This window comes from Saimiri boliviensis, chromosome 3 (assembly GCF_048565385.1).
Source record: "Saimiri boliviensis isolate mSaiBol1 chromosome 3, mSaiBol1.pri, whole genome shotgun sequence".
Taxonomy (NCBI): domain Eukaryota; kingdom Metazoa; phylum Chordata; class Mammalia; order Primates; family Cebidae; genus Saimiri; species Saimiri boliviensis.
In genome coordinates, this window is record NC_133451.1 from 98,219,435 (window position 1) to 98,246,429 (window position 26,995).

The 26,995-nt window shown below is 36.3% G+C and overlaps 1 protein-coding gene and 1 long non-coding RNA gene across 6 annotated transcripts in view; one reads left to right on the top strand and one right to left on the bottom strand.

The window, feature by feature from the left end:
• Positions 1–16,733, top strand: part of GSTCD (glutathione S-transferase C-terminal domain containing) — a 138,160-nt gene extending 121,427 nt beyond the window's left edge. For all 5 annotated transcript variants that reach the window (XM_010340094.3, XM_074396533.1, XM_074396534.1 and 2 more), the window contains 4 exons: positions 6,162–6,295; positions 8,035–8,065; positions 12,167–12,236; positions 15,503–16,733. In XM_010340094.3, coding sequence (XP_010338396.1) covers positions 6,162–6,295; positions 8,035–8,065; positions 12,167–12,236; positions 15,503–15,639 — 372 coding nt within the window. In that variant the 3' untranslated portion in view covers positions 15,640–16,733. The remainder of the gene's footprint in view (positions 1–6,161; positions 6,296–8,034; positions 8,066–12,166; positions 12,237–15,502) is intronic.
• Positions 6,289–21,764, bottom strand: LOC141584031 (uncharacterized). The gene is made up of 4 exons (XR_012516908.1): positions 18,822–21,764; positions 13,587–13,645; positions 12,501–12,532; positions 6,289–11,976 (listed from the first exon to the last, which is right to left on the bottom strand). It is a non-coding gene; the product is annotated as an uncharacterized LOC141584031 (long non-coding RNA).
• Between the last annotated feature and the right edge of the window lie 5,231 nt (positions 21,765–26,995).

Sequence of the window (26,995 nt, forward strand, 5' to 3'; positions counted from 1 at the left end):
CATCAGTGCTGACTGCTTAATTATAAGCTCATTTATATTTATGAGGTAAGTCTGTTAGTATACAATTAAAAGAAGCATGTGCAATTGAAGACTGTAATTCAGTAACACTTTTGATGAGTAATTATATAATCCTTGTTTTAAAAGATAAGGACCTCAAGAAATTATATATTCTGTGAGCACACTATTTAAAAACCACTAAAGCAAAATAAGGGACTTCTAAGATGAAAATAGTAGACAGAGGTATTTCAACCTCATTTCTCCCCAAAAAAGATCAGATCCCCAAATAACAAGAATCAGAAAAATCAAACTCTATCTATAATGAAGCTATATTGAACATTCTATAACTTGAATCACAATATGAAGTGTGAAGGTGAAAAGCAGACTGAAGAAAAATGATAAGTTATTGAGTAGAGGAGAAGGAAGATAAAATCTAAATGCATGACGGTTGGAGTGGCAAGAAGGCTCTCAGGTCGCAAGCTACTTTGCTCCCACAGAATCCCAGAAAAGTTTAGGAATTCAGGACATCAGAAACCTCAGAGGAAATGAATAGGGAGGGACTGAAATCATGTTTAATTTAAAATACTACTTAGATACAAGATTCCTGCTGTCATCTTGTAGAAACAAGAAACTACCTCTCACCAGCTCCTGAGAGCGACTGGAAGTTTATTCTCTGAAGAAACTGAACCAGAGAGGCACCAAGTACAGAGAGATCAGGCACAGAGGAGGGCAATGGTGATGTGCCAGACTAAGAATAAGAACTAAATGAGAATCTGCATGCTGAAGGATTGATCTCTTCCCTACCCATCTGCCTTCTAATTCCAAAACCACGGAAACCAGGATCATTTCCACAATCAGCAGGATTCAAAGATTCCCCTCTGTAGAAATAGAACTGCTGCCAAAGAACAGATTCTACATCTATAATTAAATAAATAAATTAATTAATTAATTAATTAAAAAGGCAGCAGGCTTCTTGATCACCCAATCACTAGTGAAGCCCATCATTTTTCAAAGCCTTACCCTTTCATTCAGAACTTCCAATCAACTTTTTAGTGGTTTACTCTTTAATATGAAGGGCTAAAGGAATACCAAACATGGAAAACTTCCAAAATGGAAGATAGAGACCTGTATTAGTCTGTTCTCACACTACAAATAAAGACATACATGGCGACTGGGTAATTTATGAAGGAAAGAGGTTTAATTGATTCACAGTTCCACATGGCTAGGGAGGCCTCACAATCATTCGGGGAGGTGAATGAGGAGCAAAGTCATGTCTGACATGGCAGCAGGTAAGAGTGTGTGTAGGGGAACTCCCCTTTATAAAACCATCAGATCTTGAGAGACATACCACTATCACGAGATAGTGAGAACAGGATGGGAAAGACCTGCCCCCATCATTCAATTACCTTCCACGAGGTCCCTTCCACAACACATGGGAAATATGGGAGCTACAATTCAGGATAGAATTCGGGTGGGGAAACAGCCAAACCATGTCAAGACCAATGCAACAAACATGATAAAGGGTCTTAATCAGGGAGAGGCTAGAGAATATAATACATTAGTGAAACAAGGATATAATAAAAAAGAAAAAGAGGGAATGATCAGAGAACAAGAAGGGACTTCTTGAAAAATAAAAATATGTTAGCCAAAATTAAAAACAAATTAAAAATTAAGAGAGAAGGTCTTTTTTAAAAGAAGAAATATAGGATATCACTTGAAAAAATAGAACTAAAAAAAGAAGAAATAGAAACTAGAAAGAAGCCTATTTTTTTAAATTAGAGATTTAGTCCAGGAATCAAATATCTCAGTAATAGCAGGACCAGAAAACGAAAACTTGTAAATAGTAAGGAGGAAAACATCAAAGAAAATGTATAGGAAAATGTGTTAATAATTATTAATGCATTTCTCTTGATAAAGTTAACTTACAAAATGACCTAAGCCAAGGCACATTGTGAAATTTCAGGACACCAAGGGTGAACAGATGTTCCCAACTGTTTCCACAGAGGGGAAAAAAATGATATACAATAATTTAGAATCAAAACATTGTCACACTTCTTAATAGTAGTGTGGAAGACTAGATGACAATGAAACAATACCTTGAAAATTCTGACAAAATTTCTAATCTAAAATTCCATGCCTAATAGTAAAAAAAAAAAAAAAAAAGTAAAATAAAGTTCCAGATAGTCAAGCTCTCAATAAAATGTACATTGTATGTACCCCTTTTCAGCAAGCTACTAGAAAATGTGGTTCATTAAAACAGAAAGTAAATAAGAAAAAGGAATCAGTGGTATCTAATACAAGAGAAAAATTATTAGTATCATGGGAGAGGGATGTCTTAGGGCAAGAGCTGGGCAAAAGGCCTCGAAGGCATTGAGTCCATATTTTAGTAAAAGGTCAGAAAGCCCAGGACAGATGTCTCTAGGAAAGAAAAATGGAGCTGACCAATTATTTGAAAGTTTTCAGACAATGGAAAATTATATTGTAGTGCATTTTACGAGCTTTTGGGTAGGGAAAGGCTTGGATGTTAAAAAACGAACAGAAACCCTGATATCCAACACACTTCCCTCAGCAGTGAACGGTATATACAAAGCCACGAGAAAAGGATGGGAAAGGGAAGAGTGTATAAATGTACAAAAAAAGCCAAAAAGCTCTTCTCTCATAGTAGAAAGATAATAACGTCTAATATTTACAAATAAAGAGATATCAATCTACATTCATCATATAGAAAAACATTTTCAGGAAGTAAACCAATGTATTGAACAGCATTGACTTTGGTACACATATTTTCTTTCAGGGGTGTGGCAGTGTGTACAAAAAAGAGACTTTTAATATAATTGTATATCTTTTAGCATTATTTAAAATTTAAAGTTGATTACCTATAATATTGTTATATGAAAATCTTAAAAGGAGGGGAACAAGAATACATATTTGGGGCTAATCTGCTTCTCTTCATAAGGTATATATAGCTAAGAATCCTTCTTTGAAAAGCAATGCTTGAGAGAATGATTGGGCTGGGGCAAGTTTAGAGATCATTCAGTTCAACTTTCTCCTTTTACAAGTAGAGAATTTGAAGCTACAAGAAAGGAAGAGTGACATAGCAAGTCAATGTGAGAGCTGGGAAGTCCAGGCAGTGATTCCCTGTTTACTTCCCGTGTCTAAAGAAAGGAATAAATAGGAGCATAGAGAACTAGACAAAAGAAGTTGGTTTGGAGTTAGACAGATTGAGTTTAAATCTTGGCTCTTTGTGAAAAAAAATTCACAATTATTTTTCTTATTTGGAGCAATATTGACCAATTTTTGTTTAAGGACTATTTGCTTGTTTTTGTTTGTGTGTTCACATCTCTTACTCATTTTACTCCCACTTTATTGGGCTTCTTCTTTTTAGGTTTGTTATATATTAAGGATGTAAACCTTTTATTTGTGCTATAAGTTGTCAATCTTTTCCCTACTTTGTTGTTTGTCTTTTTACTTACGGTTTTTGATTTTCTACCAGTCTCTACTAAAAATACAAAAATTAGCTGGATGTGGTGGCAAGCACCTGTAATCCCAGCTATTTGGGAGGCTGAGGCAGGAGAATTGCTTGAACCTGGGACAGGGAGGTTGTGGTGAGCCGAGATTGTGCCACTGCACTCCAATCCAGACTGGGCGACAAGATTGTGTCTCAATCAATCAATCAATACGTATTTTGTCAGATTTATTAACCTCACCCCTTATTGCATGTAGATTTTTAGCTATAGTTAGGAATTACTTCCCCTTGGTTGTGCAGGAATTTACTCCTGTCATATGTATGGCATTTTAAATCTCTAATGCATTCATGAGGAAAAGATCTAATTTTTATTTTTTATGTGACTATCTGGTTAACCAAATATCACTCATTAAAAAGTCCATCTTTTCTCCCCTGGTTTCAAATACCACCTTTATTGTATGATAAATTTACATATCAAAGGATTTTATTGTACTATATCTCTCTTATTTCCCTTTATTTCTGAATTTCATTTGATAACAGTGAAAACAAGGAGTATGTGATGCAATAAGACCTTGTACACCAAAAACCTTTTTAATAGTAGTAGACAATTATTACATTATCTAAAAACTATTGTGTAAATAGTTCGTTAGTTATTTTGTTTAAATGAAGAAAATAAACACACTTTTTTGCATGTAGCAAAAGGAATGTGAACCTAACTAAAGAGACACTTATAAAAGTAAATTGTCTAAACTCTTTTTTGCTCAGAGCCTGAAGAGGGTTTTGTAGAGAAGCAGCCTGGTGCGATTAATACAGGGGGTCAGACTTTGAGGTCAGCATCCTGCCCCTCAGTAGCTGTTTTGTTGTGAGCGAGTTCTTAATTTCCCAAGACTTCTTTCCTTACATCTAAAATGGAGATAATAAAGTCATTCACGGATGTTGTGAGCACAGTTCTAAGTGCCATCATTCAGCATAGCATAGTGCCAGCACATAAAAGGCACTCGGTAAATGCCAGCCCTTTCCCTCCAGGGGAAGATGCATCTATAATTTTTACTATAAAATTTTCTCCAGCTAGTCATGAAAATAAGGATTAGCCTGTTTTTTACTCTGAAAAGCTGACTCAGTAAAAGGAGCAGATGAGAAATCAAGGTTATTTACTTTCCCATTCCCTGTCATTGTTGCTGCCTTCACTGGATAGCAGCCTTCCTAGGCTGTTTTCAGAACGAAACAGGAAAAGTGGGATGACAGCATCATGGGGATTGTTGACTTCTATGTGGCCCATGTAAGTCTAGAAAGAGGGGGAGAAATTCAGGAGGAGGATTAAGAACAGAGATTTTCCTTTCCTCTTCCTAATATAGTATTTGTTTTTAGCTTTCCTGTTCAAAGGGGCAATCTGGCCTATAATATTTTACTTTCTGTGGGCACAGTGGCTCATGCCTGTAATCCCAGCACTTTGGGAGACTGAGACGGGTGGATCACCTGAGGTCGGGAGTTCGAGACCAACTTGACCAACATGAAGAAACCCTGTCTCTACTAAAAATACAAAATTAGCTGGGTTGGTGGCACATGCCTGTAATCCCAGCAACTTGGAAGGCTAAGGCTGGAGAATCGCTTGAACCCAGGAGGCAGAGGTTGTGGTGATCCAAGATTGTGCCATTGCACTCGAGCCTAGGCAACGAGAACAAAACTCCTTCTCAAAAAAAATAAGTATTTTACTATCCAAAATTTACAGAAAATCTCCCTTTTACCCTGAGAGCCCCTCCCAACCCTGAAGTTGGTGAGGGAAAATTATAATTCATTACAATTTGTGTCTATTGAGAATGAAATAGAGATGTGAGCATTTTTTTTGGCAAAATCCAGTAAAGGTTATTCATCTTTTAGAATCCCCACATCTGATTTTTATTCAGAGTCCTATTTAGGCTTTATTTGGCCTAAGAATTTTCATAATTATCTCATTCGTAATAAGACTGTAGTAAGTATAATACAGTGAATATAGATATATTTAAGGAGATGTGTTTTTGAAACATTAAATCATATTTAGAGTTATTTTTATTTTCATGAATTATTGAAGCCCTACTCATTATTGTAATTCGTAATTTCATTCATTCCTTTTAAAATAAACTCTTTGAAAATAGTTCCTGTAACTCATCATTCAATGATAAGGATTGTTATTATGTGAAAATATCTTGAAAGGCACTACATGAATATGATTCAATCAGTTTTAATGCCGCCCTGATTAGATTATATGCATATGACACTTGAGGAAGTGTTTTCAAATACATTTTTATTTAATTTTTGCAACGGCATTGTGATATGTCAGTATTGTTAACCATCATTTATTGTTGAAGAGATTTTAAGGCCCAAAGAAGCTAAATTTTAAGTGGCTCAGGGCTACACAGCCAGCCAGAGTAACAGACCCGAAATTCTCATTTCAAATCTAGTGTTCTACAATGCTATAGTTTAGATATCCACATATGTTAATTTTTCCATACCAATATTGCATCAAATTTTCCATTAAATGAATCTTATGCTTTATTTGCAATATTCTATTTACAATCTTTCAATCTTGCTTAATTTTCTTAATTTAAATGTATAGCTAAATAGTCCTTCGGCATGAACAAATGAGAACTATTTAAAAGCATGAAAATTGCACCGTGAGTTAATAGGGAACTTAGTGCTAAGGCCTGGTTTTATTTTCCAGGTGGCATTGCATGCTTGCGGAGTGGCAACAGACATGGTGATTGAGCACTGTATCAAAACACGGGCTTCCTTCGTCACATGCCCTTGCTGTTATGGTTTCATTCAGAATACCTCAAAGTTCAATTTTCCAAAAAGGTGAGAAATTCAGTGTTCTACCTAAGACACCAACATGGGTATAAGCCAGGACACAAAGTTTGTTTAATACAAAGTTGCAATGAGATTTCATTTTGAGCTCATTTCTTCTTTCTACAATGCCAAATATTGTTTATAAATTGTACAAGGAAGAGAAGAACTCCTTTGTGTTTGTCCCTGATTTTTCTCCTGGATCCAGTTTTTGCTGAAATTTAGAAGCAAGGCTATCCAGGAGTCAGCCAACTAGAAGTCTATCAGCTTTAGCACTTCTCTCTGTATTTCTAAATAAAATTAAAACTATAATCGTAATATCTATGAGAAGGCTTGGTGGAGAATTTTAAGAACTTTCCATTGGTTGGAAGCTGGTAGATGAAACTAGCTGTCCTCCAATTGCAGCCATCCTGAGGACTCAAGTGTGTATCCTGGAGAGGTAGCCTATTCTATCTCCATGGAGAAATACTGAGGTTTTCTTTCTTTCATGAAGCCCTCCCACATCAGAGGGCCTCAACTAGACCAAAAATCTGGGGCCTTCTTGCTGTTGATTTGCTGCTTAGGCTGCCAGCATATTTCCTTTGGCTGTTTTATCCATCCCCTTTTCCCTTCTGGTGGCCTTGACAGTATATTACTACCGCTTCCTGTCTTTTTCATACCTCTTTTTTTTTTTTTTTTTTTTACATTATTCCTCCCTTGTCCTTTGATATCGTTAGAAAGCTTCTTTGTGAATAAGACTTGTCTCAATCACCAAAAACAGAGTTGGGAATTTATAAATAGCATACTGTTTCTACAGTACATGGAAAGAAGTACTCATTTCAAACAAACTAATTGGCACTAATGAATTTAGCATCATATGTATAAGTCTATGTTTTTGATTGACTTAAGAGTAAAGGCTATAGCATTAATAAAAGATGTTTATCAGATGTATGTTTATCTTTATTAGCTATGACAACAGTGATTTCCTGATATATTAATCATGCCTTTTTAAATTTTCTTATGTTTTATTGTTTACTGATCCTGGAGAGATTGTTCCTCCCAGGGCTAGCCAGTTCCTATAGATAGTAAAGGTCTTATCAACAAGCATACCTTGCATAAGCAAAGCAACCAACTGAGAGCCCTTACCCCACAAGTACCTCCTTTATCAAGCTCTTATTCCAGGCCAGCATCCCCCTGCCCAACTACTGTAGGCCAGATACCAAACAAGTAGGAACACCCCTCTGCCTGAGTTCACTGAAATTATTCAAACTAGCCACTCCCAAGTTTGCTTACCTCACCTGTCTCTTCCTATGGAAAGCTCTGCCTCCTGACCTATACTGGTGTTTCCCCATGTGGCCTTTTGTCACATGGCATGCCCCCTCTTCTTGGGGAACTGTGAGTGATAAAGTATCTTTTCAGTGGCAGCCCTCTCCTGATCTATTGGTTGTGCCACACCTGCATAACAGTAAAACCCACCTGTTAAAACACCTGGATCTGGGTGTTCCCAAGAGGGGAAGAGAAAAAAAGGTGCTTCTCTAACAGTGTAAACAATCTGTGAAATAGATTTCTTAAAATTAATAACATACTGATGATACGCTTTTCTATCTTTTTATAAAAGCATTTCAAACTGGCATAGTTTTTACTTCAGCATAGCATTTTATGCTTTTACATACAAAACATTTTTATTTATAATTTAGTTTCTTCGAGATTATTTTACTCTTAATATTTAGTATTTAAAATGATGACTAATTCCTTTTTTTTTTCTGTTTCAGTGAACAATTCAAGAAAACTTTATCATACAAGGTAACCTTAAAAAGATCTAGATGTCATCCTAATACACTTTTTATCCTTTGTATTTCTCACTCTCATATATCTAGTGGAGTAAATATAGTTATAACTGAATAACTCATGAACGTCTAATATGGCTTGCTTTTGCAAATCCAGATTAACTATTCAAGTAGGTAACAATATTTGTGAAGGGTCTGAGATTTTAACTCTACTTGCAATCTAACAAGTTAGCCTGCCAGTGGATGCTGGCAGAAGATATGAGACCCCTGAGTTAGAGACGAAAGACAGTTTGTTGCTCATGGCAATAGTGGTAACCACAATACCATTGTTTTCACACTGACTCTCTGCTGTCCACTTCCCACAGGGCAGAAGCAGATGGGCCAGGTAATACCTGCCCTTTTGTTCCAGAGGGAGATAATATGTATTTTCCAAGGCTGTTTACTCTGCAAACATGCTTGAGAAGATAATCTAGAACAGACAAAAATTATTTTGTAAAAGGTCAGATAGTAAATATTTTAGGCTATGCTGGCCACAACGAATCTACCAGTATTCTTCTTCATTGTCCTTGACATTCTTATTGTTTTTGTTGGTGGTTGTTTACAACTCTTTAAAAATATAAAAACTTCCTTAACTCACAAGGCTGAATTTGGCCTGTGGGCCATACCTTGCTAACTACTGGTCTGGAACAAAGACACTCAGTGTCTTTCCTTGTAGAACATGAAGAAACACAAGAGACCCACGTAGAATTGTCTTTCAAAAGTAGTCAGAACATATATAGTTTTTAGTCACCAATCTGATCAAAACAGTTTCTAGCTTCCTAAACATCACCACTATCAAATTAACTGGTCAATAGCATGATATAATACAGTTTAAGAAATGATAATATTTAAGAAAAATATATAAATAATTCCTTTAGAAGTTGATAAATTCATTTGGATTCTTAGTTAATGCCACTTTTTGCACAGATTCACTAAAGATGTAGTCTCATTTTACATACCAGCCCCTATATTTTAGGACTTTTACTTTCTTCTCCATCAAACAATTGAAATATAGTATAGTGACCTTAAAAGTTCGTTGCAACCACCTCATTAGCTATATCTCCTTCATCCCTGATTTATAACTCTTAAATGCCCACTTCCAGTTCTGTCTCTTACCACCTTATGTGCTACCCACACCTACCCCCCTTCCTACCATCCCTGCACCCTGTACAAATATACACATATATGGAGAGGTATGGTGAAAGGAGGACTTACAGTGTTCATGCTTTCAGCCAAAACCACAACATTGCTGGCCTTTGCCTACTAGATTACAAAGTGTACATATTTTAGGAAACTATATAATTCTAGAGGAAGCATTAGGACCCAAGAACCTTTATTTGCATAACATTCAAAACATCTCACCTTTCTCTCACAAGGCTATGCCAATAAATTAGAAAATAAATTGGGATAACAGGCCAAGCTAAGTGGCTCAAACCTGTAATCTCAGCACTCTGGGGGGCTGAGGCAGGCGGATCACTTGAGAACAGAATTTGAGACCAGCCTGACCAACATGGTGAAACCTCATCTAACAAGGTAGGCTGCCAGTGGATCCTGGCAGAAGATATGAGACCCCTAATAATAATTCTAATTATCCTTTGGGAGGCTGAGGCACACGAATCGCTTGAGCCTGGGAGGCAGAAGTTGCAGTGAGCTGAGACTGCACCACTGCACTCCAGCCCGAGTGACAGAGTTACACTCTGTCTCAAGGGAAAAAAAAAAAAAAAAAAAGCAAAGAAAAAAAATTGGGAAAACGAAACTAGCCCCCTGTTTCTGATCCCTCCTTAAGTGATGTTAGTTAAACCAAACAATGAGAGGATGTATGGAAAAAATCAAGGGTGGTGAAGAGATAGGCTGCCCATGTGCTCCTGGCTAGAAAATAATGTAAAATTTCTACAGTGGGGATGGGGCATACAAAATCTTTTAGAAAGCAGAAACTCCCCAGTGCACCAGTCATAACCTTTATCTACTCTTTCTCCAATATCCCCCAAAACTGCTTGGACTTTTGAAGGTCTCAGAACTTTGTGCTCAAATATCTTGAGAGTCACTTTGGAAGTGTTTTTCTCTACAGTTCAATTTAGACAGCAGCCTTTACTGAGTGCTAACCATGTGCCTTGCCCTTTCAGAACTTGATTTTGACTAAAGAGAACATGCACACAAATAATTCCAATAAAAAATGGTGAGACTTATCAGTACAAGAGAACTGAATCTTATGTGAGATTATAATTCACTTGATATTACCATTATATAAAATGAATTTTAATTTACAAACACCATGAGCACAAAGTGCATGCTTTTTCTTCAAGTCGTGTAATTCTCAATTATCCTTCTCTCCCTTCATTGATGCTTGTTAGTTTGTGGGGACTTAAAGTTATTAATTCAAACTATTTTATTAGTTTCTCACCCATTGTCATGAAATTTTATAGTGAGCATTAAAGTGTTTTTTTTAAAAAAAAACATAAAAGTTGAGACAAAGATATCCCTTTTTAAAAAACCAACATTGCCACAATCATTTCACTTATTAAAAATGGAGGCTTCAAATGTAATGTACAGAATACTAAAGGAACAATTGATGAATCTGAGTTTAACCTGTTTGCTAAGCTGACAGGTGAGATCATGTACACACTTAGAAACGACAGCTGTTCTGGAAGAACAGTTGTCAAAGGATCATTGCTTCATTTCTACTCTGCCTAATCACTCACTTTTGGCTACATGCAGATTTAAAAGTACTGTGCAAAATCATCAACTCTGTGCTTTTAAAACCTTCTTTTCTTTTTCATTAATATACTCTCTCCTAAAGTTGTTAAGCAGTAGTAATAATCAGGTCTTTCCCTCAGGCCATCTTTACAGTTTGTCTTAAAGCAGAAAGGGATACACTTCCTGCAGCCTTTTAGAGTGAGAGGAAGAAATTCAGGTTTCTCTCCTCTAAAAGGACTGAGTGAAGGGAAGACTCGGGAAAAACCAAGAACTAACTAGCACTCTGCTGGATATACCAGGGAATTACAGAAGCCACAATGATCTGCATTGCTTCCTTTTCCTCTGATAAAATGAAAAGCCACTTAGCAGGCCACATGCGATGGCTCACGCCTATAATCCCAGCACTTTGGAACACCAAGGCAGGAGGATCACAAGGTCAAGAGTTCAAGACCACCCTGGCCAACATGATGAAACCCCATCTCTACTGAAAAAAGAAAAAATTAGCGGGGCATGGTGGTGTGCGCCTGTAGTCCCAGCTAGTTGGAAGGCTAAGGCAGGAGAATGACTTGAACCGGGGAGGCAGAGGTTGTAGTGAGCCAAGATCACACCACTGCATCCAGCCTGGGTGACAGAGCAAGACTCCATTTCAGAAAAAAAGAAAGAAAAGAAAGAAAGAAAGAAAGAAAGAAAAGCCACTTAGTAAGACTGCCTGGAGCCACATTCCAGAGTTTCAAATACATTTTGTAATAAGTAAATTTTAGGTCTTTTAATTTAACACATTATAATAGCAAAATATAACCATATTTTTATATTTCAGCTAAAAGCAACTGGGCAAAATGTCTCTGAGAATTTTCTGTGTATCTGTTCTTAAGAACTACATCTGGGCCAGGCACGGTGGCTCATGCCTGTAATACCAGCACTTTGGAAGGCTGAGGTAGGCGGATCACTTGAGGCCAGGAGTTCAAGACCAGCCTGGCCAACATGGTGAAACCTTGTCTCTACTTAAAAAAAAAATAATAAATTAGGCAGGTGTGGTGGCACATACCTCTAGTTCCAACTATATGGGAGGCTGAAGCATGAGCATCACTTGAGTCTGGGAGGCAAAGATCGCAGTGAGCTGAGATCACACCACTGCACTCCACCCTGGCGACGGCGAGACTCCGTTTCAAAACAAAACAAAAAAACACAGCATACCTGAAGGAAAGAAATTATTAAGTACCATTTTCTGAAAGTTTACTTTTTTTAAAAGTAGTATTCATGTAGTACTTTATTCAGTTAAACAATGTTGAACTTCAGAAAAATGAGGTAGCTTTTTGGTTGTTGTTTTTACAACTTTGAAGCAGAAGATAAAAATAAACCAACATCCTATTGGTTTTTCTTTTAGGAACACATGATTCTGTGCAGATTTGCAGACCAGACAGCTGCCCAGCTCCCACCCCAACGAAGGCTCATAGGTATGTGTTTTCATAGAGCAACTGTTGAGTATATTATGCATACTATGACAGTGAATGATTGGACCAAGTCTATATGGGAAAAATTTATCAACAAGAAGTCTGTTTTTCAATAAGAAACTAAATATATTCTTCCCAAAAAATTCATATTGAAAAGGGTTTTGTAACTATAACATTTTATCCTATTTTGGTTAACTTTAATAATTTTGAATGTATTTTCAATGTTTGTAATTTGAGTACAATTCTTAGGTTAAATCTCTTTCTTACCATTATGAACAAACTGCAAGATCTATCAAAAGCTACAAAAGAAAATATTAAAGATGAAAAAGTTAACTATATATGCCAAAATTGATGCATTATAAAATGTATACACAAGGATGATAATGTTTTCTTTCTCAGGAAAGAGGATACTTAGGCATTATTTATCATAGACCAATTTATTTGACATTTGCAGTATTAAACATTACTTAAATTGGAAGACTACAGAAGCATTTCAAGTTTAATAAGTAATTGATTTATTGAAGACTCACTTTAGAAAAAGAAATCACATTTAAAAGAATAATAGCAGTTAATAGTTACATTTAAGCACTGAGCTAAATGCTCTCACCTGTTATCTCAGTAAATTCTTACAAATATACATATGGGGTAGGTACTATTATTTACATTTTAATGATAAGAAAACTGAGACAAAAGCTTGCCTGGGGTCCTTCATCTAGTAGATAATGGAGCTATACTATGAACCCAAATTATTTGATTCTGGACATAAAGTTCTTGTCCATTTTAGTTACTGCTTCCCAGCATACTGATGTTACATCAGAGTTTAAGAAAAATGGGTTCAGTCAAAACTAATCTTAAAATTATTCAGAGAAGCCCAACACTGGACACCATCATATTTTTTCTCTAAATTTCCAGTGTAGCCCCTTTTCCTCCATGGTATACTAGAAAACAGATTGTTGTTTCTTTGGCTGAGCACCAAATGCAGCTTACATTCAGAGACCAAGTTGTATGAGAAATCATTATCTTTAAAATCAAAGGCAGCATAGCAAGATGCTCACACTTGGAGAAGCACATGAGATCTGAGACTGAGGGAGTAAATGATTTCCTTCTCTTTCTCACTCTCTGCAGTGTAAACATTTGGAAAGGACTCATTCTCTTCTTCCTACAACCTCTTTGTCTTTCAATGCCTTTCCTTCTTGCTCCTCCTTTTCCCATCTCTAGCACTTTGAATTAATCGAATATACATTTGAAGAGATTCCACTCACTAGACCCATGTCTTAGTCTGTTTTGCACTGCTATACAACATAGTACCATAAACTCAGTAATTTGTAATGAACAAACATTTATTCAGCTCACATTTCTGAAGGCTAGGAAGTCCAAGATCAAGGGGCTGGCATCTGGTGAGGGTCTTCTCCCTGCATCATAACATGATGAAAGCAGCACATGGTGAAGTCAGAGATTAAGAGAAGGCTGAATGTGTCCTTTTATAAGGAATCCACACTCTAGATAATGAACGATGATAATGGTATTCATTCATTCACTCCACCCTCTTGGCTTAATCACCTCAAATGATAGCAATCCAGTGAAGACATAATCAATATGGTGGATGGATGGGTACATGGTAGATGTGTGTTTTAGGTATCAAATTAAAGGGGAGTGGCTGAAAGGGAAATTGCTAGAGTGGCGGGGGGCATTTGGCACTGGGAAGAATGGGGGGAATCACATTGAGAGAAAGCTGTCACATGTCTACATCTCTGCGTTACACAGGCCATTCCTGTGTTCTGTGAATATTTTTAGGAAACTCCCCAGGCCCACAAAGGTAGACTACCAGCAGCTAAATTTCAGTTGTAGACACTTCAACATGTTGAAGCATGAAATTCTTCTACATAATGGAAAAGGAAAAATTAACCGGACTGGGATCAAAGCCAAGGGTAAATGAGCTGCAATGTAAACCCAGGGTGGGTACTAAAGGAATGTAGAGCATCCCATTCTGACAGATAATGTTTCATTTGAAACTAAAAAGTAGATGGGAGAAACCTTTACAGATGTCTTAAAGGAAGGACAGTATTTTATGGGGGAAAAAAAGAATGTCAGCTACAAGACTGTTAATGAAGAAGGGATGGTTTTGCCTAAATGGAATTCTAGACGTCTCTTTTTATTTCATTTCTAATACAGTTTAATCTTGGTGGGATGGGTCCTTTTAAGGAAAATGTACAAAGTAAACATTTTAAATATGAGTTTCTCATTGCTAATTCTTACCTACTGATTTCACCTTTCACTGTTTTTTTTCTGTGAAGATTCTGTTGTTCATAGAACTTTTCTATTTCAGTGATCTGTCTTCATTTCTGAATTGTCTTAGTTTATCAGTTTCCACTGTCAGTCAGATAATGTTTAGGCAGTATTATAATTGTTTAGGAAAAATAGAATGAAGTTTTGCATGGTCACTGATCTTTTTCCAGGAGGATGAAGAAGCTTATATATTGAATTTAGAGCAATTGAAAGTATAAAAAAGTAAACTGTGGCTTTGAATATATTCAGCCCTAGATCATTTTTCCCAAGCTACTTTTAAAGTTTGTGTTTGCCAAAGGAAAACAAGTTAACCACTTTGCTTGCCACACAGGTTTCCTCTTTTGTCTTCCAAAGATTGTAAAGGAAATAGAATACCACTATTTTACGGATACAGGAGCATGGAAAATAAGAGTATATTACACTCAACATTACATGTCCACTTGAAATGAGTGCCATATAACTGAGAATTTTCTCAAATATTTTTCATTTCTCACTTCTTCGTAGCCCTAAAAAACTTCAGCTGGAAAGCTATTTTCTTTCAGACGGAAAAGCTAAGATCTTTCAGACGGCCCTTAATCAGCATGTTATTTTAAATATTCTTAAAGACATATTTTTTTTCTGCAGTGTTACAGATAATGTAGTTTTACAGGGAAAGCAGAGAAAAGGTCTTTAAATGTATTTTTAACCGAAATAGGAAATAGAATCTGAGGCTCCAATTTGAGATTTATTTCTAAATACATTTGAAAAAGTTAACATTCTTTAAATTATTAGCAGAGGCGAATATATGAAGTGCCATGTTTTTGTCACCATCATCTTTCCACCTTGATCAAGAATGAAATGGAAAGAAACTAAACAAGACTTGGGGATATAAAGCATGCTCCATAGTACTTGCAGATTTTGTCACTATATAGATTCCCTTAAACAAACCAAAATTGCCTTCCTAGTGAAAGGGTTTCTCATGATGTCATTTGACTATATTTCAGGAAAACAGTGCATGTGCTTGGTGGATCTGGATCGAGCAAGAGCTGCAGAAGAATGTGGCTACTCCGTTCAAGTGATATCCATGGAGCCAGAGAGCTGCTCTCCCAAAAATAACATGATTGTGGGAATCCCCATTTAAAATGAGATATTCACATTTGATATTTTGCCATCTGTCTTCACGTTGGATGCCCAGTGGCATTCAGGAGGTTCTTAGCATAACTAGGAAACAGCATTAGCCATCTTGAATCTATTGTGCTCAGGAAGAAAAGCAACAGGAAAATCTTAGAAGAAAGGCTTCCTGCACAGCATCACAAATGCTCTTACAATGTGTGATTAAAGGACTGCTGGTTTTCATAGTGAGAATCCCCTGAAGTCTCAGCTGCCAAAAGAATAATGCTAGTGGAGATTCCATCACAGGAATAACAATTTCCTTCTCACTTCACAAGCTCTTCTGATCTTGCCAATGTGATGTTTAATTCAAAACAGTGTACTTACAGCCTTTATTTTATACTTATTTAGATATTCACATGGGGACTCAAACTAGACTCGGAGTTTTTTTGTTTTTTATATTTTTAACAATTGTACTTTTTCTATAACTTTAAAAAATCTAGTCAGGTAATTATAGTATAATTATTTTTAAGCTGGGGTTAGTTGAACTTGTATAGCATTTGATATACTCCTTTTAAATATATTTCTGCCAGGCATGGAGGCTCATGCCTGTAATCTCAGCACTTTGAGAGGCCAAGATGGGAGGACCATTTGAGCCCAGGATATCAAGACCAGCCTGGACAACATAATGAGACTTCATCTCTACCAAAAATTAAAAAATGAGGCAGGATTGAGCCCAGGAAGTCAAGGCTGCAATGAGCCGAGGGCATCACGGCACTCCTGGCTGGGTGATGAAGTGAGACCCTGACTCAAAATAAATGAATGAATGAATGAATAAATAAATAAATTTCCCGTAAATTACCAAATGAGATAATCACTGGCTCAAATTATTAAATAATTGCAACAAACTTCCTATTGTGGGAATGTGGAATTTGGACACAAATTTTAACAATAAGGTATGTTGGTCAATAAATTTAAGTTTGTAAGTAATTATTAAGGATCTAGTATTTTCAAGACCTTGGCCTAGATTCTTTTCAAGATTCAAAGATGAGATGCAAAAGGTATAATGTTTTGCCTATGGAAGTAAATCATCTAGAAGGAAAAGATTAAAGAATTAGTTCTTTATATTACAGTGTATTGTCACAGGATTTGTAATTCAGATGTCAATCATTTATAAATTCTTTTTCTGCCAGCCAACATTTTAAAAGACAAATGATGCATCATATCTCAATGCTGCTAATTCTTTAACTTTTACATGTCCCAAGTATTCCATTTGAGATTTATTTCATTGATTTTGATGCTTTTAACCCCAGTGTAACATGTATCATGAGGAGAAAGCACTTTCATTGATCATCACTCTGGATTAAAAAATAGGAATATTTTACAAGGCAGTATTGGTGGCGTGGAAGACATTTTGGAATCTTGTTTTCAGGGATAAATTTTTTAAAAAGAATTAGCCATTAGCCCCGAGTATTTTAGTCATTTGTGCCCGTAGATAACAACATGCTCTTTTATTCTGGACTTTTTCTTTTCATTGAGGTTTAATTTATATACAATAACAGAATTTTAAGTATTCATTTGAAACGTTTTGACAACCATATGTATCTACACATGCAACCATCACTGAAATCAGATATAAAATATTCCCATCAAATGCTTTCAGGAAAACACATTGAGAATATTTTGCCAGTCTGTGGCTTACCTACTTATTTTCATAATTAATGTTTTAATTTTGATGAAGATTTAATTTACCCCTTTAATGATTAATATTTTCTATGTCCTTTCTAATAAAGTTTACCAACTCTAAGGTTATAAAGATTTCTCCTAAGATTTTTTTGTAGAAACCTTATGGTCCTAGCTTATTATATTTAGTTCTATGAAAACTCACATATAGAGGTAGGTAGATTTTGAGGAATATATAGTTGTTTCAGCATCATTTAAAAAATCCCTTCCTCTCCTCATTGAACTGCCTTGGCCCCTCTGTTGAAAATCAGTTGATATGTATGTATGGGTCTATTTCTGAATTCGCTCGTCTTTTCCATGAATCTATTTATCTTATTGCTATAGCTTTATAGTAAATCTGGAAATCAGGTAGTTTGTCTTCCAGTTTTATTTTTCATTCTCTATTTTGGCTGTTCTGGATCCATTATATTCCCATGTAAATCTTAGAATTGGCTTGTCGATTTCTTTTTTAAATTTTATCAAAAAAGCTTGCTAAGAATTTTCGGATTGCCTATTCTCTTTAGATCAATTTGAGGAAAATGAATATCTTAACAAGATTGAATCTTATAATCTATGTATATATCTTTCCGTGTGTTTAGGTCTCCTTTAATTACTCAGAAATATTTTCTAAGTTATTTTCTGTGTAGATGATTTGTTTTATTTATTACGATTTTACTGTGAGCTTTTTACATGCTGTTCCCTGTACTTAGAATAACCTCTTTTTGCCCCTCCCACTAGCTTAATGTCATTCATCCTTCTGCTCTGAGACTTGACCTCCCTGGAATTAGGTATCTGTTATAAAATGTCTACCATCCAGAGTAGTCTTCTCAGTCCTCCCCAGGTGACTCAAGGTACACACTCCTGCCCCCTGCTTCGCCACCACCAAAAAAACAAAACAAAAAAAAAAGCTCATCCGATAAGTATGGAGAACAAAAATAGAAAGAGGGGCCAGGCGCAGTGGCTCACATCTGTAATCTCAGCACTTTGGGAGACTGAGGCAGGTGGATCACTTCAGGTTAGGAGTTTGAGACTAGCCTGGCCAACATGGCGAAACCCTGCCTCTACTAAAAATACAAAAATTAGCTCGGCAGTAGTGGTGTGTGCCTGTAATCCCAGCTACTCAGAAGGCTGAGGAAGGAAAATCGCTTGAACCTGGGAGGTGGAGGTTTCGATGAGCTGAGATCGTGCCACTGCACTCCAGTCTGGGAGACAGAGTGAGACCTTGTCTCAAAAAAAAAAAAAAAAAAAAAAAAAAAAAAATAGAAAGGGGACCCATTGCTCTCCCACCTTTGTTCTTGGCATGGCATTCTCCAGCTGTGATGGCTTTGGTTAGTAAAAGATACAGGTTTTGTGACTGCTCTTTGGGCATTATTTTTCTGTGTAAATCCTTGCCAATGCTTCTTTCCCAGCCAGGGCAAATAAAAGTGGTTGGATACAGAGAGCAGGAAGATTGTTGCAATGATAAAAGCCCAACAAGTGACCTGATCTTACCTTCATCTTTGTCCATCAAAAGCAAAGCTGCTGCTCACTGATGTATCTCCCGCAAGGTTGTAATAATATTAGAAACCACAGCTTATCTTTCATTGGCTTTTGAGCCTGACTCAGAGAAACAAGGGTATAATTATTAATAACTAAACTGCCTTATTTTGGGAGACAAATTTCAGTCATATTAGATATCAAAACATTTTCAGGGCACATTTGCAAGGTAATATGTAAGTAACACCAGTTAAACATTTAGTTTCATTCTAAAGATTTTGGCTACAGGTGTTGCCCATTCCATGGTTCAAGAAAATTGCTATTAATAGAGCTTTCACATATTGAAACCTATTTTTCTACTGACCTACATAATGAAATTAGAGATACATTTCTGTAAAGTGATATGAAATTATAATAAAGTGATACATTTTAAATTCTAATTTTTTAAAAGAAACTATCAATACAAAAGTAGTTTGGAGTTTTTGAATACAATTTTTTTCTTTTTGAGACAGGGTCTCTGTCATTCAGGTGAACAGAGCTCACTGCAGCCTCCACCTCCCCAAACTCAAGCGATCCTCCCACTCAGCCTCCAGAGTAGCAGGGACTACAGGCCCATGCCACCATGCCCAGTTAATTTTTGTATTTTTTTGTAGAGATGTTTCATCATGTTGCCCAGGCTGGCTTTGAACTCCTGGGCTCAAGCAGTCTATACCTCAGCCTCTTAACATGCTGGGATTACAGGTGTGAGCCACTGTAACCAGCTGAATACACATTTTTAATTACAAAGAAATACATATTTGTTGTAGAAAAGAAGATGTGGCTAAACAAAAAGAAGAAAATTCTTAAATTCACTGTGTTAATACTTTGTTGTATGCCTACCAGACTGTTTTTATAAATAAAAACATACACACACACACACACACACCTTTTTTTTTATTTATTCATTTTTTATTTTATAGAGACAGGTCTTGAACTCCTATGCTCAGGCAATCCTCCCACCTCAGCCTCCCAAAGTAGTGGGATTGCAGGTGTGAGCCACCTCAACTGGCCCACCCAGATTTATTTAACAAATATTATTACAGTACTTAATATTTGCTAGGCACTATTCTAAGTCCTTTACAAATAACCCATTTCATCTTTTAAGTCATTTATTCCTCATAATGACCCTATGAACTAGGTACCATTAATAATCCTATTTTACAGAAACAGAGGCTGTATTTACACAATAAATGCTGACTTGTATTTGAATTCAGCCAGTAATTGGTAGAACTAATACTCAAATTCAGGCTATTTAGCCATCCTATCGGGATTGGCTGGAATAAACTACGATAACAGAATCTCTGGGTCTTTACCCAAGAAAGATATTGTTTTCACTCATACTACATATCTGTCCAAATTGCTATGACTATTCCACATTATCTTCATACCATTACTTAGCCTGACTGGTCAGCCTCTGGGAACATAGGTGGTCTCCTGGCAAGGGAAAAATTGGCATGGCAAACTACCAGCTAGTTATTGAAGATTCAGCTCAGATGTGATACACATCGTTTTCCTTATTTTATTGGCTAAAGTGAGTTATATAGTGCCTCCTAATATTAAAGAGTGGGAATATATAGCTTTATATAATAATGTACTACCAACAATGTAGTAGAAGGAAGAAAGGGAAGGAGAGATTAAGGGAAAAAGAACAAAAGTAAAAGACCATCACATATTCCATTTTGGAAATAGAGTTCTTAAATGCCATTGACTTGGTGTAGGCCATTCTCTCTAATCCATCAGAGAAGGAAGGCATGTGCCACAGGCATTTCCTGCTATGATTATCCCCACCTTATCTGCAAAAGATATGTTCCAAGACCTCCAATAGATGCCTGAATCCTTAAATAGTACTGAACCCTATGTATACTGTTTTTCATTCTGATAACCAAGATGGCTGTTAAGTGGCATGGTTAGCTTATGTAGTGTGGATGCACTGGACAAAAGGGTGATTCCAGTCCTAGGCTGGATGGAATGGGACAGCACAAGATTTCATCACACAGAATAGCATGAAATTTAAAACTTATGAATTATTTATTTCTGGAATTTTCCAATTAATATTTTCCAACCACCAATAACTGAAACAGTGGAAAGTGAAACCATGATTGAGAGGGAATTAAATGTATTGCTTTGTGAACTTTCACACTTACTTTGGAAAAGGCATTTTGAAGGTTGAAGAAACATTAAATGGAGTTTCAAATTTGCAAAGCCTGTTTTTGACTCAAATATTAAAGCATTTGATCTATAATACCAAATATTCCTTTAAGAAGGTACAAGGTTACACTTCTATGAGGAATATATGAGTATTTATTTCCTACACCCTTCATCGATAGAGGCATTATCAAATGTCTTTTTAAATATTGGCAATTTAATAGGCAAAGAATGCTGTCTTGTATAAAAGTATATGATTTCATATTTTTTCATATGTTTTTTAGCAATTTATCATCTGAGTTGTCTAGGCAATCATCAATTTATTTATTTAATCAACACATTTATTGAACTTTTGAGCCTAGGCATTGCGTTTTTTTCTCTTACTCATTTTTTACCTGGTACTTTCATCTTTCACATAAATTAGTAAAGGTTTACTTGTGGATTAAAAAACTGTTGATTACATTACTTTTTTTTAAGTTGGCCTTTATGAAGGAAGGTGGTGTTTTGTTTTAGTTTGCTGTTGTAAAGTTTAAAATATATGTCACTCTCTTCCTTGTGGTTTCTCAGAAAAAGTCCCCCCCACTTAAAGAAATTCATCTTTTTTTTATACTCTTATAATTCTTTAATAGTTTAAGTTGTTATATTTAAATCACCAATACTTTCTTCTGGTGGTTAGTTTGAGGTCGAAATCTAATATTCTTTTTTATGTCAGTTACTTTTCATAATGCCATTATGAAAAAAAGCCAGATTTGTATCCCATTGATTTGAGATGCCTTTATTATGTACTAAGTACACCTGAAACTTCTTCACTTCCATTCTGTTCTTTTATATATATATATATATATATATATATAAAATTAAGTTCTGGGATACATGTGCAGAACATGCATGTTTGTTATATAGGTTTACATGTGCCACGGTGGTTTGCTGCATCCATCAACCCATCATGTATATTAAGTATTTTTCTTAATGCTATTCCTCACCTTGCCTCCCACCCCCTAACAGGTCCCAGTGTGTGACATTCCCCTCCCTGTGTCCATGTGATTGCATTGTTTGAGTCCTACTTGTGAATGAGAACATGTGGTGTTTCGTTTTCTGTTCCTGTGTTAGTTTGCTGAGAATGATGGTTTCTGGCTTCATCCATGTCCCTGCAAAGGAAATGAACTCATTCTTTTTAATGACTGCATAGTATTCCATGCTATATATATGCTACAATTTCTTTATCCTGTCTATCATTGATGGGCACTTCGTTCCAAGTCTTTGCTATTGTGAATAGTGCTGCAATAAACATGTGTGCATGTGTCTTTATAACAGAATGATTTATAATTCTTTAGGTATATACCCAGTAATGGGATTACTGGGTCAAATGGAATTTCTATTTCTAGATCTTAAGGAGTCACCACATTGTCTTCCACAATGATTGGACTAATTCACATGCCCGCCAACAGTGTAAAAGCATTCCTATTTATCCACATCCTCTCCAGCATCTGACTTTTTAATGATTGCCATTCTAACTGGCATGAGATGGTATTTCATTGTGGTTTTGATTTGCATTTCTCTAATGACCAGTGATGATGAGCTTTTTTTCATGTTTGTTGGCTGCATAAATGTCTTTTTTTGTGTGTGTATGAGACATGTGTGTTCATATCCTTCACCCACTTTTTGATGGGGAGTCTGTTTTTTTCTTGTAAATTTGTTTAAATTCCTTGTAGATTCTAGCTATTAACCCTTTCTCAGATGGATAGATAGCAAAAATTTTCTCCCATTCTTTAGGTTGCCTGTACTCTGTGATGATAGTTTCTTTTGCTGGGCAGAAGCTCTTTGCTTTAATTAGATCTCATTTGTCAATTTTGGCTTTCATTGCCATTGCTTTTGGTCATGAAGTGTTTGCCCATGCCTATGTCCTGAATGGTATTACCTAGGTTTTCTTCTAGGGTTTTTGTTTGTTTGTTTGTTTGTTTGTTTGTTTGATCATTTTAGGTCTTAAATTTAAATCTTTAATCCATCTTAAGTTAATTTTTGTGTAAGGCGTAATGAAGGATCCAGTTTCAGTTTTCTGCATATGGCTAGCCAGTTTTCCCAACACCATTTATTACATAGGGAATGCTTTCCGCATTGCTTGTTTCTGTCAGGTTTGTCAAAGATCATATTGTTATAGATGTGTGGTGTTATTTCTGAGGCCTCTGTTCTGTTCCATTGGTCTATATCTCTCTTTTGGTACCAGTACCATGCTGTTTTGATTACTGTAGCCTTGTAGTATAGTTTTAAGTCACATAGCGTGATGCCTCCAGCTTTGTTCTTTTTGCTTAGGATTGTCTTGGCTATACAGTCTCTTTTTTGGTTCCGTATGAAATTTAAAGTAGTTGTTTCTAATTCTGTGAAGAAGGTCAATGATAGCTTGATGGGAATAGCATTGAATCTAGAAATTACTTCAGGCAATGTGGCCATTTTCATGATATTGATTCTTCCTATGCATGACCATGGAATGTTTTTCCATTTGTTTGTGTCCTCTCATTTCCTTGAGCAGTGGTTTGTAGTTCTCCTGGAAGAGGTCCTTCACATCCCTTGTAAGTTGCATTCCTACGTATTTTATTCTCTTGGTAGCAATTGTGAATGGGAGTTCACTCATGATTTTTCTCTCTGTTAGTCTATTTTCGTGTATAGTAATGCTTGTGATTTTTGCACATTGATTTTGTATCCTAAGACTTTGCTGAAGTTGCTTATCTGCTTAAGGAGTTTTGGGGCTAAGACGATGGGATCTTTTAAATATACAATCATGTCATCTGAAAAGAGAGACAATTTGACTTCCTCTCTTCCTATTTGAATACACTTTTTTTTCACTTACCTGATTTCCCTGGCCAGAACTTCCAATACTATCTCGAATAGGAGTGGTGGAAGAGGACATCCTTGTCTTGTGCCAGTTTCAAAGGGAATGCCTCCAGCTTTTGCCATTCAGTATTATTATTATTATTGAATTTTATTAAAAGCATTTTCTGCATCTATTGAGATAATTATATGGTTTTTGGCAGTGGTTCTGTTTATGTGATAGATTGCATTTATTGATCTGCATATGTTGAACCAGCCTTGAATCCCAGAGATGAATCCAACTTGATCATGGTGGATAAGCTTTTTGACATGCTGCTGGATTCAGTTTGTCAGTATTTTATTGAGGATTTTTGCATTGATGTTCATCAGGAATATTGGCCTGAAATTTTCTTTTTTTGTTGTGGCTCTGCCAGGTTTTGGTATCAGGATGATACTGGCCTCATAAAATGAATTAGGGAAGAGTCTCTCTTTTTCTATTGTTTGTAATAGTTTCAGAAGAAATGGTACTGCTCCTTTTTGTATGTCTGGTAGAATTTGGCTATGAACTTGTCTGGACCTGTTTTTTTGGGGTTTTTTTTGGTTTTTCTTTTTTGGTTGGTAGGCTATTAGTGCCTCAATTTCAGAATTTTTTATTGGTCTATTCAGGGAAATAACTTCTTCCTGGTTTAGTCTTGGGAGGGTGTATGTGTCCAGGAATTTATCCTTTTCTTCTATATTTTCTACTTGATTTGCATACAGGTATTTATAGTATTCTCTGGTGGTAGTTTGTATTTCTGTGGGATCAGTGGTGATCTCCTTTTTATCATCTTTTATTATTTTTTATTGATCTTTTTATCATTTTTTATTGTCTATTTGATTCTTCTCTCTTTTCTTCTTTATTAGTCTAGCCAGCAATCTATCTATTTTGTTAATCTCTTCAAATAACCATCTCTTGGGTTCACTGATTTCTTGAAGGGTTTTTTCATGTCTTCATATCCTTCAGTTCTGCTCTGATCTTAGTTATTTCTTGTCTTCTGCTAGCGTTTGCATTTCTTTGCTCTTGCTTCTCTAGTTCTTTTAATTGTGATGTTAGGGTGTCGATTTTAGATCTTTCCCACTTTAAGTGCTATGTGGTGCTGAGAATGTATATTTTGTTGATTTGGGTTGGAGAGTTATATAGATGTCTATTAAGTCCACTTGGTCCAGAGCTGCATTCAAGTCCTGAATATCTTGTTAATTTTCTGGCTCATTGATCTGGCTAATATTGACAGTGGGGTGTTAAAGTCCCTCTCTATTATTGTGTGGGAGTCTAAGTCTCTTTGCAGGTCTCTAAGAACTTGTTTTATGAATCTGTGTGCTCCCGTATTGGGTGCACATATGTTTAGGATTCTCCTTGTTGCATTGATCCCTTTACCATTACCCAATGCCCTTCTTTGTCTGTTTTGATCTTTGTTGGTTTAAAGTCTGTTTTGTTAGAGACTAAGATTGCAACCCCTGCTTTTCTTTGCTTTCTATTTGCTTGGTAAGCATTCGTCCATCCCTTTATTTTGAGCTTATATGTGTCTTTGCACGTGAGATGTGTCTCCTAAATACAGCACACTGATGGTCTTGACTCTTTATCCAATTTGCCAGTCTGTGACTTTTAATTGGGGCACTTAGCCCATTTACATTTAAGTTTTTTATTGTTATGTGTGAATTTCATCCTGTCATCATGAGGCTAGCTGATTATTTTGTGCATTAGTTGATGCAGTTTCTTCATAGTGTCATTGGTCTTTATATTTTGGTATGTTTTTATAGTGGCTAGTACCAGTTTTTCCTTTCCATATTTGGTGCTTCCTTCAGGAGCTCTTGTAAGGTAGGCCTGGTGGTGACAAAATCCCTTAGCATTTTCTTGTCTGTAAAGGATTCCTTCACTTATGAAGCTTAATTTGGCTGAATATGAAATTCTAGGTTGAAAATTCTTTTAAGAATGTTGAATACTGGCCCCCCACTCTCTTCTGGCTTGTAGGGTTTCTGCAGAGAGCTCCAGTGTTAAGTGTGATTCGCTTCCCCTTGTGGGTAACCCAGCCTTTCTCTCTGGCTTCCCTTGACATTTTTTCCTTCATTTTAACCTTGGCGAATCTGACGATTATGTGTCTTGGGGTTGCGCTTCTCCAGGAGTAAATATTTTAGTGGTGTTCTCTGTATTTCCTAAGTTTGAATGTTGGCCTCTCTTGCTAAGTTCGATATGTACTCCTGGGTAATATTCTGAAGTGTCTTTTCCAACTTGGGTCCATTCTCCCCCTCACTTTAAGGTACACCAATCAATCATAGGTTTGGTTTCTTCACATGGTCCCATATTTATTGGATGCTTTGTTCATTCCTTTTCATTCTTTTTTCTCCAATCCTGTCTTCGTGCTTTATTTCATTAAGTTGACCTTCAATCTCTGGTATCCTTTTTTTTTTTTTTTTTTTTTTGTTTGTTTGTTTGTTTGATCAATTTGGCTACTGATACTTGTGTATGCTTTACGAAGTTCTTGTGTTGCGTTTTTCAGCTCCATCAGATCATTTATGTTCTTCTCTAAACTGGTTATTCCAGTTAACAATTCCTCTAACGTTTTTTCAAGGTTCTTAGCTTCCTTGCATTGGGTTAGAACATGCTCCTTTAGTTCAGTGAAGTTTGTTACTACCCACCTTCTGAAGCCTACTTCTGTCAATGTGTCAAACTCATTCTCCATCCAGTTTTGTTCCCTTGCTGGTGAATGGTTGTGATCCTTTGCAGAAGAAGCAGCATTCTGGTTTTTGGAATTTTCAGCCTTTTTGTGTTGGTTTCTTCCTCATCTTTGTGGATTTATCTACCTTTGATCTTTGATGCTGATGACCTTGGGAAGGGACTTTTGCATCGCTGTCTTTTTGTTGATGTTGATATTATTGCTTTCTGTTAGTTTTTCTTCTACCAGTCAGGCCCTCTTTTGCAGGTCTGCCAGAGTTTGTTGGAGGTCCTCTCCAGACCCTGTTTGCCTGAGTATCACCAGCAGAAGCTGCGGAACAGCAAAGATTGCTGCCTGCTCCTTCCTGTGGAAGTTTTGTTCCAGAAGGCCACCTGCCAGATGCCAGCCAGAGCTCTCCTGTATGAGGTGTCTGTTGACCCCTGCTGGAAATAACTCCCAGTGAGAAGGAACGGGCGTCACAGACCCACTTGAGGAGGCAGTCTGTCCTTA